The following is a 13422-nucleotide window of genomic DNA, read 5'->3' as shown; positions in this document are numbered from 1 at the left end:
GGGCAGAGGGAGGGTCGGACTGGAAAAGGGCACAGAGAAACCTTGGGGGGTGATGGAAATGTTCTGCACCTTTACTGTTGTAGTAATTTCACAGCTGTACACATAGGTCAAAACACACCTAATTGTACACTTTAGATAGTGCAGTTTACTGTATGTACCTTATCCCCCAGTAAAAATTTTTAAAAATTCAAACCCAGCTTATAGATTGTTACTACAGCATATCTGTCAAAGTAGGACGATAGAACATATTGTATTTAAGTTTGGTGGCATGATTTATAATTACCAGGGAGACTCATAACAGGTAGGTAAGGCTCAGAAGCATGTGGAGCTCAGGGCCCACCCACTGCCTGTCAAGGTCCGCCCTCCCCCTTTGAGATGTTAGCCACGCTCCCTTACCTAGGAGGTGGCTGACACTCCGGCCCCACCCCTCTCCCCAGTTCCGACCCTGCCTGAGCCACACCCCCTTACCTAGGCTGCAGTCCGCCCCAGGCCCCGCGGCATCTCCCCACTTCGGCCCCGCCCCCTTACAGAGGGACTCCACCCCCTTACCGAGACGGTGGCCTGCCTGCCGGCCGACGCTACCCAAACACTGGATCAGAGTGCGGATCGCGGCGGGGCTGGCGGGCGCACGCGGGCCGGGCAGCCGATCCAGCAGGTGGTCAGCGAGCTCCACGAAGAGGTCGGTGCTGCAGGCGGCCGCCAGGTGGCCGAGTGCCCCGACTGCCCGCTTGCGCACAGCCAGGCGTGGGCTGCTCAGCTGCGGCAGCAGACAGTGCAGGAGGCTGGCGTGGAAGGCACCCAGAGGGGCGCCCAACCTGGGGAGTCGGAGGGGACGTCGGACGGGGCCCACCCAGAGGGCAACCTGGGCCAGGCAGCTCTCCTTCCCCCAATCCTCTCCTGACCTCCTCGCCAGAATTATGACAACCCAATCGGCCTTGGTATAAGGAAAGGCGCCCTGCAACTGTGTGGAGTAATTATTTATTCGTATTACACAAGAGAAGGAGAGGGGAGGGACTTTCTCAAGACCACTCAGCCAAGAAATACAAGGCCAGGAGTTGAATCCAGATGTCCAGGTTGCCAGCCTGGGGAGAAGGCCTGATGGTAATAGAGTTTGGGTGTCTCCAGTGAGGCTGATTTCCTTGGGAGTCTGGGCTTTGCCTCTAGGCACACTCTCCAAATACCCTGACCATCCATCCCCTTTACTGAGATCACAGTGGTCTAAAACCTACCTCTGACCTGGTCACTCCTCTGCCTAACTCCTTCAATGGCTCTCCAGTGCCCTTTGGATAAGCTGAGCTCTGAGATCAAGGCAAGAGGCAAAACCAGAGAATGCGCAGGTAGAATACAGCCCCTGCTCACTTCAGCAGCTTCTATCCTCACCTCCAAACAGGCCTGTGCATTTTCTGTCCCACACATATCCTGAGACCTTTTCTTCTCTCACTCCACACAAGCACATTGACCTCACGCTCTCATATCCAGGCCAGCTCGCTGGATTTCATTTATTTATTTGTTCACCTACAATGTCATAGGGCCTGTGCTGGGAGCTCAGGTGAGCCTAGGGCCTGCCTTCATGGAGTCTTTGGTTGAGTGGGTGCCTCCCAGGCACTTCAGATTCAACATGCCCAAATGAACCCATCACCTTCTTCCCCACACACCTGCTCTTTGTTCCCAGAGTGCACCCCACCACAGCCAATGGCCCTATGTCTGGGCCCCCACTTAGTAAAGCCAAACGCCTGGGTGTCATCTTTGAGTCTTTGCCCCTGACCCACTCCAAGTCTATCTCCCTGTGGAGTCTATCTACTAAATATAACCTGAGTTCACCTGCCTGCAGAAGCCTCCTAACCAGTCTCCTTGCCCATTCAACCCCTCCCATCTACCATGCACACTGCAGACAGGAAGAGGAGTCTGAAGCACACAAATATACACAAGGCATTTCTGGACCCCTGCCCTGACCTCCACCCCACTCCTCACACATTCAGTGTGATCTAAGCTCTTGCCCAGCCCTCTCCACATTACACCCGAGCGCCACACCTATGTTGTACAACCCCCAGGACCCCACGTCTTCTCCAGCCTCTGGGCCGAAGGCAGTCTCTCCTACCAGGGTCCCCTTTATGCCCACCCAATACTGGACAAGTCCTGCCCATCCTTGAAGGCTGAGCTAGCAGGACCCTCTCTAGGAAGGTTCCCTACCCCCATCCAGGTTAGGGGCTCCTCCTCTGAGCTCCTAAAGACTGCTCTTTTCCTTACTGTTATTCTTACTCCCCTTAGTTTATGTGTCTGTGAGCTCCTTCCTAGGAGTGCCCCAGACTCCTCCATCTCCACATTCCCAGTACCAGTTCAGCACCTGACATTTTTCTGGGTCGTGGAGTAGGTGCTCAAGTCTTGAAGGGTGAATGAATGGTTTTAAAATGTGCAATACAATTTAAAATACAGGCCCAACAAAAATAGACACTCAGATCAATGGAACAGAACAGAGAACCCAGAAATAGACCCACAAACATATGGCCAACTAATCTTTGACAAAGCAGAAAAGAATATCCAATGGAGTAAAGACAGTCTTTTCAGCAAGTGGTGCTGGGAAAACTGGACAGAGACATGAAAAATGAACCTGGACCACTTTCTTACACCATACACAAAAATAAACTCAAAACAGATGAAAGACCTAAAATGTAAGACAGGAAGCCATCAAAATCCTAGAGAAGAAAGCAGGCAAACACCTCTTTGACCTCGGCCGCAGCAACTTCTTACTCAACATGTTTCTGGAGGCAAGGGAAACAAAAGCAAAAATGAACTATTGGGACCTCATCAAAATAAAAAGCTTCTGCACAGCAAAGGAAACAATCAGCAAAACTAAAAGGCAACCAACGGAATGGGAGACGATATTTACAAACGACACATCAGATAAAGGGTTAGAATCCAAAATCTTTAAAGAACTTATCCAACTCAACACCCAAAAAACAAATGATCCAGTGAAGAAATGGGCAGAAGACAGGAATAGACACTTCTCCAAAGAAGACATCCAGATGGCCAACCGGCACATGAAAAAATGCTCAACATCTCTCATCATCAGGGAAATACAAATCAAAACCACAATGAGATACCACCTCACACCTGTCAGAATGGCTAACATTAACAACTCAGGCAACAACAGATGTTGGCGAGGATGCGGAGAAAGAGGATCCCTTTTGCACTGCTGGTAGGAATGCAAACTGGGGCCGCCACTCCGGAAAACAGTATGGGGGTTCCTCAAAAAATTAAAAGTAGAACTACCCTACGACCCAGCAACTGCACTACTAGGTATTTTTCCAAGGGATACAGGTGTGCTGTTTCAAAGGGGCATATGCACCCCCATGTTTATAGCAGCACTATCAATAATAGCGAAAGTATGGAAAGAGCCCAAATGTCCATTGATGGGTGAATGGATAAAGATGTGGTATATATAAATATATATATATATATACACATACACACAATGGAGTGTTACTCGGCAACCAAAAAGAATGAAATCTTGCCATTTGCAACTATGTGAATGGAACTAGAGGGTATTATGCTAAATGAAATTAGTCAGAGAAAGACAAATGTCATATGACTTCACTCATATGAGGACTTTAAGATACAAAACAGATGAACATAAGGGAAGGGAAGCAAAAACAATATAAAAAGAAGGAGGGGGACAAAACAGACTCTTAAATACAGAGAACAAACTGAGGGTTGCTAGAGGGGTTGTGGGTGGGAGGAGGGGCTAAATGGGTAAGGAGCATTAAGGAAGACACTTGGGGTTAGCACTGGGTGTTATACATAGGGGATGAATCACTGGAATCTACTCCTGAAATCATAATTGCACTATATGCTAACCAACTTGGATGTAAATTAAAAATAAACAAACAAAGGCTCAGCTATATCACCCCAAAGAAGAAAAAGAGAAAGAAAGGGGTGAGAGAGAGGATGAACATATACAGGCTTCAGGGCTTGGAGAGACCTGAATTCAACCCCAGGTTCTGCCATTTACTGTTACCTTGGTGCTGACAGTGACTTTGGGCAGAGACAGAGACTACAGAATTGAGACGAAGGAGTTCTCCTTCCTAGGGCTGCCAGGACAAGTAAGGGACCCCAAGCACAGAGCCTGGTGTGCAGTGAGTGCCGGCTCTGTGGATTTGAGTCCCTCTCTGTCCCCTTGCCACCCTCTCCCGGTCTTCCTTGCCCAGGGTGGCCTCCTGTACCTGCTCAGCATGTCAGAGAGGATGTCCAGGGCTTCCAACTGCACAGCCACATCCTCTTGCTGAGCAATGGCACTGGTGAGCTGGCCGGTGATCTTCCGGCACACGTTGGTAGCCAGGCCAGAGCCTGCACGGAGCAAAAGCACAGCACAGTGAGGCTAGGGCTGGCCTCCACCTTTGGTCAGCCTTTGCTGTCATTATGTTCCTGAGCTCACATTCCTGAGAATCCTGCTGACCCTACGTGGTCCAAGGTTTGACCCAGAGTCTGAAAGAACTAAAGGGGGTGGCTAAGGAAGCTGAATTGATGGCTGACCTGTTGGCTGATTCACCCCATATCCAACACCTCTGCCTTCTACCTTCTAACTAAGGAGGCAGGAGAAGCTCCTTTCCTAGATGCTCTTGCTCTTAGCAGGGGCCAAGTGACCATGTTTTGGGCAGTGAGCTATAGGTAGAAGACTTCTGAGGGCTTCTGGAGAAACATGTGCTTTCCTTATAAAAGACAAAAGACACAGGCAGAGACCTCACCCTGTCCTAATTGAGCTGCTAAATGAATTGCTACAAAAGTGGAATGGCTGATCCCTCCAGAATTATGTGAGAAAAGCAACGCTGTACTTCTTCAAGCTGTCATTAGATTTTGTTACTCGCAGCTAAAGCATTCCTGACACAGAGCCATGAAGTTAAACAGAGCTGGGTCTGAATTCTCTGCCACCTACTAGCTGGCTGGTCTTAGGTAAATCCCTTCAACTCTCTGAGCCCCAGTTTCTTAACTGTAAAGTAGCACAAATGATGATAGTGCCTAATCTCTGGGGCCTGGGTACCTGTGGCTGCAGGGGGGAGCTCCGACAGGACAGTCTTGAGGCCGATGCCAGCGATGTCTCGGAGCTGCTCCTTATCTGACCGCATGTTGGCACAGAGGGCATCCACGATGGTCTCCACCTGGTACTCCTTCACTTTGCCCACCAGAGGACCCAGGCTGAGTAGGGAGAGAGGGAGGGATGGGGTCCAAAAGCCCCAGGCTCAGCCTGAGTCACACTGCTCCTTAGGGTCCCCTCAGGCCCACAGGGCCACATGTGCTGAGGAAAAGGCTCCAGATCAACAGGGGACTCCCTATTTTGCCAGAAGGAGAGGCACCCTATTGCTCTGCCAACATCATTCCTGGCACCTCCCAAACCTGCACCACCTCCTGGGTTTTGCATCTCAGTGTATGGCCAAACCAGTGAACCCAGTAACCTCAGCTGGAAACCAAGGAATGCCTGAGAGCAGCAGTTCTCAAACTTGAGCGTGTATGAGAATCTACTGAAGGACTTGTTAAAACTGACTTCTGGGCCCACCCCAGATGTTCAGATTCAGAAGGTCTAGATGGGGCCTGAAAATTTACATTTCTAGTAAGTTCTCAGTAGATGCTGATACTGGTGGTCCAGGGACCACACTTCGAGAACCTCTGCCTTAGAGCATTGCTTTGCCTACTGTAGTCACAGATCAGCATCATGAGTGTCACCAGCATCACCTGGAACTTGTCAGAGACGCAGAATCTCAGGTCCTACCCCAGGGCTACTGAACCAGAATCTGCATTTCAACAAAGGCCCCAGGTGATTTGAATCCACATTGAATTTTAAAAATAGCTACACTAGACACACCAGTTCTCAGCCTTAACTGTGCATTACCATCACCTGGGACCTTTAAAAAATTGTCACCTGGGTGCTAGCCCCAGAGAATCTGAGTTAATTGGTTTTCAGGTGTGGCCTGGACATTGGCAGGGTTTTTTTTTTGTTTTGTCTTTTTTTTTTTTTAATTCCCTAGGTGATTCTACTGTGCCATTAAGGTTGAGAACCTCTGACCTAAATGAGTGGTTCTGAGATGTTGGTGTTCATTAGAATGCAGATTCCCAGGTGCTGCCTTCTCATCTGCCTACCTCAGCCTCCTCTCCCCACTCCTCCCAGTCCTGAATCTGAATCCCTGGGGAATACATAGCTTCAACAAGGGTCCCAGGATACTCCAATGCATACCAGTTTGCAAACCCTGGCTCTCTTGATGTTTTTCTCCATCAGTTCCTCCATCTAAGTAATCATAGGGTTCCCGTTTCCACCTCCAATAGTTCCTGATTGGGGTGCAGTGCCCTCAGGGGTGTTCTGGAAATTTATGGGGGCCTTTTTTGGTCATTGTAACTAATAAGATGTCGCTTCTGGCTTTTATTTTGGGGGTGGGGGGTGGCTGGGAAAGACAATATTGCAAAACAGAACATATTTCACATCCTGCTGGATGTGTTCTAACATCCCACTGGGCATTCGTATAGGAAAAAAAAAAGCCTTTCTATAATTATCTGAGTCCAAAATCTACTTTCAATTTACATATAAACACAAAGTACTTTTTATACTATTTTAATAGACTCTAAATTTTCCAAGCATATAATTGTGTAGGTAAATTAAAGGAAGACTGTACTTGGTTTTTTGGGAAACTACCAGGAGATGTTCGCCGTTTCAGAAAATCTTGTCACTAAGAGCAACGCTGCTTGTGGTATCTGAGTCCCCAGCATCCATACCTGTCTCTACCTACCAGCTGCCATGGCACCCACAATGAGCCTACATTTAGAACAGGCTTCTCATGACTTTATCACTTCAGTCAACGGGCCCAAGCATTTACATACCGAACACATGCTACTGTGTTACTGGTTCTGCTACTGGGAAACCACCATCCACCCTATCTTATCGCTACTGCATGGCCAGAGGGATACTTCCAGACGACAAACATGACCACGTCATGTTCCTGCATAAAACTCTACTGAATTCCCTCTGCTCTTAGGATCAAATTGAAATTCATTAAGACGACCCAGAATGCCTGGGCTTAGCTCACAGAGTTCGAGAGGCAATGCCCCAATTCTCAATGACCCCTGCCATTCCTCAATCCTCCACCTACACACACATGTGCCCTGCACATACCTCATCTTGCTTTTTTAGCTCTAAAGGTACTCTCCATGGTCTCAGGACTGTAACCTCATAGTGCCAAGGGGAAAGACTTTTGGGGCCCCCTCTCCCTTCAGCTCTCACCACTCTTCTGCATGCCAACATGACCTTCCAGCTGCCAGCACATGCATCTGTACCTCAGGGCTTTCTCTGGCTGGAGGCATCATGGAATACATAACCCTCCATGCTACCTTGGGAACAGCCTCAACAGGACTTGACAGCTGGCGGGTGGAACACTCCACAGGGTGTCCCCTACAACTGTGTCCCAAAGGCCCCCAGTAGGGTTAAGCTCCATCTGCCCATAGCAGTATCTTGTTTGATATTTCACACCTTATTGGTTTTCTTCCTTCCCTACCTCATTTTCCTATTCTCCTACTGGAGTTTTCTGAGATCACTTCCCAAATAAACTTACACTTGAATCCTTGTCACCGGGTTGACTTCTGGGGAAATCCAGACCACGGCACTGTCCACCTCCTCTGGGGCTTCAAGAGCTGCTCAGCAACTATTCTATCAGAAGCTGCACCCCAAAGAGGCAATCCCTGGGGTTCTGTCACACCTGGCCTTGTCCCATCCATACCAAGGCCAAAACTTACCACTTGACGGCCAGGTTCTGCACCTCGCCATTCTTGTCCTCCAGGAGCCTGAGCAGCATCTTTACCACCTTGCGCTCACTGTCCTCGTCCAGCTGGATGGAGTCCTTCTGCAGCTCTGACATCAGGTCACTGGTGGCCATGAACCTGGGCATGAGGGCAGAGGAGGATTACTGAGCAGCTCCAGGCCCCCAGTAATTTGGGAGGTATCTCAGCGTTCCCCCAGAAGCAGACCTTGATACAAAGATTCAAGGGCAAGTAGATTATCTGCACTGTAGGCATGGTCGGGCTACAAGGAGACCCATGTGTAAGGCACCAGCTGCCACATGGTGGCAGACTATGAGTGGTACAGCACCCTGGCCAAATGCTGAGCGCTTTGAGGTTGGTGGCTCCTGCTTCTGCCATTTATGTAAATGTGAACTTGAGCATGTCACTTCACCTCTCAGAGCCCTAGTTTACCTGTCAGAAAAAAAAGGGGGGGATAAGAATAGCACCTGCCTTGCGGGGTTATATGGAAGTTAAAATGAAAGAACGTATGTGATGGACTTAGCATACAATGAGCACTCAGTAAGTAGTACTTCATTATAATGGCATGTTACATCATTCACCTCTCATTCATGGTAGAAGGTCGAACAGACACCTCTCTACCAGACAGGTGGAGTGGGGCTAGCCCTGCCCACCCCCACCTCAGAGAACCCACTCAGCCCCTGCCTTTAGACCAGTGGTTCTCAAACTCTAGCTGGCATCAGAATCACCCACAAGGCTTGTTAGACACTGCTGGGCCCGACCCCCAGGGTTTCTGGGATCAGGTCTGAGACGGGGCCCAAGAATTTTCATCTCTAACAAGTTCCTGGGGGTGGGGACCCTACCCTGAGAACTACTGCACTAGGCCATGCTGATGGGCCACAAGCACATCTTAGACACTAGTGTCAACAGCTGACCAGTCCACAGCCATGGCTCCCTGGTCCAGGGTGGGCATCAGAGCCACAGGTGGGCAGATCTGTGCAGCCTGATGCTGTGTCCCAGGGAATGAAAACTGCAGTGGGAGTCTTGAGTTGGAAGGCCATGAGCTGGGGCTGCAAGGGCATCATGGAGCACTGCTCCTGCCAGGATTAAGAAGGCAGAGCAGCCTTACACTGGCAGCCCTCGGCTGTGTCCACCTTGCAGATGTTTTTCAAAAATCTGATTTATCAGCATTTGGGAAACTGGGAAAGTTGATGTAAAAGTTGTGATTTCCAGAGTCTCTTGAAAATAGAGTATTTGGATACAACTGGGCCAACATCCCCTGGTGACAATAACTGGCTGGTCAAGGCATGGCTGCCCTCATTAGGTAGGACACTCTCTCCAGTCCACCAGGTTCCCACCAGGCCCACTGCACCTGTTCACTGGCTCCCGCAGGCACTTATGAGGACAGGCTGGAGAAGGCCAGAGCGGCAAGGAGAGATGCGGCAAAGTCAGGGCCAGACGGTGGCAGCCCCAGAGAAAGCCTCCAGCTTTTGGTGACCCACCAGGCCACTCTGCCTCCTCACACCAGCTTTGCTTTTGGGCTTGAGCTTGCTCTGTTAACAAGAGCCTCCCCCACCCCTCCCAAGCCTCCTGTGGCAAAACTGATCACAGTCGGGATTCTAGCCTCATCTTTGCAGGTTCAGACCTGCTGCATGATGTCACGGGGAGGCCCCCAGCGCCCTGTTACCGGGAAGGCACTGGTCTTTGTCACTGCTGTTTATTTTTAACAGCTGGGATTAACCTCAAACTGCTGAAAGGAAGGAGGCTGGGCTGGAGGCCAGGAGGGAGTGGCAGGACTGACTGTGCCCACCTCTGGGCCTCCTCATTGCAGATGCAGCCAAGGTAAGATGAAGGAGAAGGTTTGCAGTTGAGCCAGGCCAAGGCGTGGGGTAGGCACATGCATTCCTAGGTCTGCCCGGCTGAGGGGACATTCCGAGATGGCAGCCAGGGTCTCTAAGCTGCATTTCTGCTGCAGTTCATGGTGACCCAGCTCACCCTGGAAACTGAAAGAATGTGTTCCTTTGCCCAAGATGAGCCTCCTGCCCCCCCTCTTTCTTCTCTGTTGAACTCCTATTCGACTGTCAAGGGCCCAGCTCAAATGGCCCAGCCTCAGGGATGACTCCTCTGACCACCGTGCCCTATCCCCAACCCACAGTCTCTAATCATGCTTGGCTCCCCTGGATAGATTTCTGTGAGAGCACTCTGCACTCCTCATCCTTCATTACAAGCTTGGTCGCCAGCGTGTCTCCTCATTAGATTGTGAACTCACAAGGGCCCATCGTGTTCATCCCTGGGACTCCAGACCCAGCAAAGAATAGTTCTGGAGAGGGCCTGGAAGGCAGGGCAAGGGCAGGAGGGAAAGGAGGGAGAGAGCCAGCCCCTGACAGCCAAGCAGTGTGTGGAAACCCGAACTAAGAAACCAACCCTTCTGAGAGATGCCTCAGCATTTCAAACACCCCCGAGTTCCTGCAAATACCCGGCTCACAGAGAAAGAAAGCCGTATTGTGTACATGGATGTGGTGGTGGCAGTGGGGGATGTAAAGCATGTAATTTGGTAGATAAGAGCTTTAGCACTGAAGTCTGGCTTCATTTATTCTAGGTGAACTTAGGCAACTGACCCCTCTCTAGAGTCTCATTTTTCCCACCTATGAAAGGGGAATATTCTTTGCTCCACTTCATAACATCCTTGGGAGGTTTCAATAGGACAACCAGCTCTTCTCATGAGGCAGATGGGAAAACCAGGCTCAGAGGGGTTGTAGGAGCTGTCCAAGGACACACAGCAAGTTGGGAGGAGTCTCCGCCCACCAGTCAGGTCTCCCGGCTCCTCAACAATTACTATTATGTTTTCAAAAAATGATTTGGGAATTCCTGCAAGACCCCCCAGTTTATCCATCTGGCTGCTGGAGTCTGAGTGGGAACTGAGCAGCCTCCTGCCCAAAGAGGGACAACATGGATCAAAGGTTTCCTTCACCCTGCCTGGGACTCCCACTCGCTGTCGCCACCTGCCTCCAGAAGCCAGAGGACACAGTTCCAGTTTCATTCCAGAGAAATCCTAGAGGCAACTCAGCTGAAATACTCTGCCACATGGGCACCTGGACAGTTGGTCAGCAGGACCCAGCCTTCCTGGTATTCGGACTTTAAAAATAGACACCATCCTCATATGCTTGGGTGGTTTTAAGTGTTCTCAGGCAGAGCAGACTGAAAGGGCTTCTCTGGCTCTAGATGGCAGGGCCAACTCCCTCTCTTGGAGACTGGACCTGGGGCCCAAGAGACAGTGGTGCAAATCCCCTCGGCCACTAGCCGACTATGCGACCTTGGGCAAGTCACTTCACCTCGCCAAGCCTCTGAAGAACAGGAAAGACAATCATACCACCCAGGCAGAGGGGTGGACTGACTGAGACTGCACTGGACAGCACAGCAGGGAGCCTGGGATCCAGAAAACATTCACTGAGCACCTTCTGTGTACCTTGAACAGACTCTGGGATGCAAAAAGGAAACACACAGGCCTGGCGCAGGGGCTAGAAGTGATGCAGTAGAAACATGGGGCGGGGAAGGCGCTGTGGGAGCCCAGGGGAGGTGCCCAACCCTGCCTGGGTGTCAGGAGGCATCCCAAAGAGGTGACAAAAGAGTAGGGGTGAGCCAGGTGAAAGGAGGAAAGAAAGGGGGTGGGGTTTACAAGTAAAGAGTGGGCAGAGGGCATGGCAGGTTTCTGATGTGCATAAGTAACGATTTATTAAGCACTTACCTGGTGCCAGCCACTAATCTAGGCATTGCACATGTTATTAACTCTTTTCATACACACACCAACCCTCTGAGGTGGGTTCTATTATCATCCCATCTTATAGAAACAGAAATTGAGGCTCAGAAGTCCACAGTCATACAGCCAGTAAGTGGCTGGGGCCAGGCTCTGAATCCAGCACTGTGTTCTAAAGCTCTACTCAGAGGCACTTGAGGGGTGCTGAGGATTGGGTGTCAGGAGAGGGCAGGAGCCAGACCAGGAGAACAGGGCCTCAATCTCCTCACCTGTCAGAGGGCTGGAATCAGATGGCCTTGCTGAGATCTCAGTTTCTGGCTTAAGACTGACCTGGATTTGGACCCCACGTCCTCCACTTCATAGCTCTGTGACTGCGACTAGCCCCTTCATGACTCTGAGCCTCCATTTCCCTATCTGTAAACTGGGGATAAACTGACAGAATGTTCAATAAGTGGGTTATGTTGGTCTCTGTGGGCTCCTTTTAGCTCCCAGGGTCCAGAACTGGCTGTGTGACCAGGGCCAATCCCTTTGGCCTCCAGGGGCCTCAGTTTCCCCCTGAGGATGAGGGGGTTGGATGAGAGGTTTCCTCCTTTCTTTCCAGCTCTGTTCCTGTGTGGCTCAGAGATGTCTGGCGAAAGGGGAACAATGATAAGGGGAGTGGCACCCAAACCCTAAAAGCCCCCACCCCAACCATCACCTACCAGTGCCTGCAAAGCCACTCAGCCCAGCCCCCTCCTTAGGACTGTGTCAGAGCAAGCCTGGGAGGAGAGGGGAGGAGAGAAGATGCCCTGATGAAGTGCAGGGAGGAGGCCTGGGATGACTCTGAAGAGAAGAGGGCGATGCTGAGGGTATCCATGGAAAAGTCAGTCCCTGGGTCGTGGGCCCGACAAGGGACTGAGTTCCAGTGCCGGGAAGAAGAGGCAGGCGCTGGGATGCCCAAGGAGGGGCTGAGGGCTTCACCGTGGGTCGAAGCTGGGGGCCTGGGCGCATCAGCCACGGGGAGAGATGAGGGCTGGGCAGAGAAGGAGAGGAGGCAGAGGAAAGGTGCAGAGGGGCGGAGCCGGGGCTCCGCCGACCAGGGGACGGTGGCTGGGGTCGAAGCGCGCACGGTGGGAGATGAAGCTGGGACTGTATAAAGGGCAGGGCAGCGACGCGGGAAACAGGGAAGCCGGGGAGGCGGACGCGGGGGTCAGGGGAGGGGTGGAGCTTTACGCGGGGAGAGGGACAGGGGCTGCACGCTCGTGGGGGATGGGCCGGCGCGACCAGAGGCGAAGAAGGCCCGGGTTTCAGTGGAAGGCGGAGAGACTGGGGGCCGGGCAGCGGGACGCACCTGAAGTCCTTGTCGCTGGACGTCATCTTCTCCAGGAGACTGGAGATGTGGAAGGCGGCGGTGCTCATGGTGGCTGCACGCCGCGGGGCCGGCCGGCGGGAGGGAATATGGCGGCGCGGGCGCCCCCTCCCCCGCCTCGCGGCGCCGGCTGCGCTCACCGGACAGAAATAGCAGCCCCCGCCCCGCCCTGGTGGCGCTGCGCTCGCGCCTGGGCCGGGGCCGCCGCGGCAGGCGGAAAGGGGCCTGCGAGAGGCTCTATGGTCTGCTCCCGGACACCAGCCACTGCTCTGTGCGTGGCCTAGACCGACTTGCACACCTCCAGAGACGGGGAGCTCACCACCTTTCACCGGTAAACGCCTCCTGATTCCTATGGGTCCCGACTCTGGTTGCGTGGCACTCGCGTGGGATCAGAGAGTCTCTGGTTCAGATCCCAATTCTCCTGGCCAAATTACTTCACGTCTATGAGCCTCAGCTTTTTCATCTGTAGGCATTCAAGCAACAAGAGCTGCTATTGTGGGTCAAACCAACCAAAGCACTTCCACCCCCACCCTACTCCTCATGTGGC

General features: G+C 51.8%; 1 protein-coding gene across 2 annotated transcripts in view; it reads right to left on the bottom strand.

Annotated features, from left to right (window-relative positions):
• The window catches only part of CAND2 (cullin associated and neddylation dissociated 2 (putative)), a 34022-nt gene extending 21051 nt beyond the window's left edge, over positions 1-12971 (bottom strand). Inside the window, exons 1-5 of one of the 2 annotated variants that reach the window (XM_042979536.1) lie at positions 12858-12971; positions 7771-7914; positions 5036-5190; positions 4221-4344; positions 550-815 (exon numbers count right to left, since the gene is read on the bottom strand). In XM_042979536.1, coding sequence (XP_042835470.1) covers positions 550-815; positions 4221-4344; positions 5036-5190; positions 7771-7914; positions 12858-12925 — 757 coding nt within the window. In that variant the 5' untranslated portion in view covers positions 12926-12971. Of the gene's footprint in view, positions 1-549; positions 816-4220; positions 4345-5035; positions 5191-7770; positions 7915-12228; positions 12287-12857 lie in introns of those variants that run through there. The other variant, XM_042979537.1, reaches the window with a different exon arrangement.
• Between the last annotated feature and the right edge of the window lie 451 nt (positions 12972-13422).

This window comes from Panthera tigris, chromosome A2 (genome assembly GCF_018350195.1).
Source record: "Panthera tigris isolate Pti1 chromosome A2, P.tigris_Pti1_mat1.1, whole genome shotgun sequence".
NCBI classification, from domain to species: Eukaryota; Metazoa; Chordata; class Mammalia; order Carnivora; family Felidae; genus Panthera; species Panthera tigris.
The sequence above is the reverse complement of the archived record's forward strand: the minus strand, read 5'-3'. Positions and strand labels throughout refer to the sequence as shown.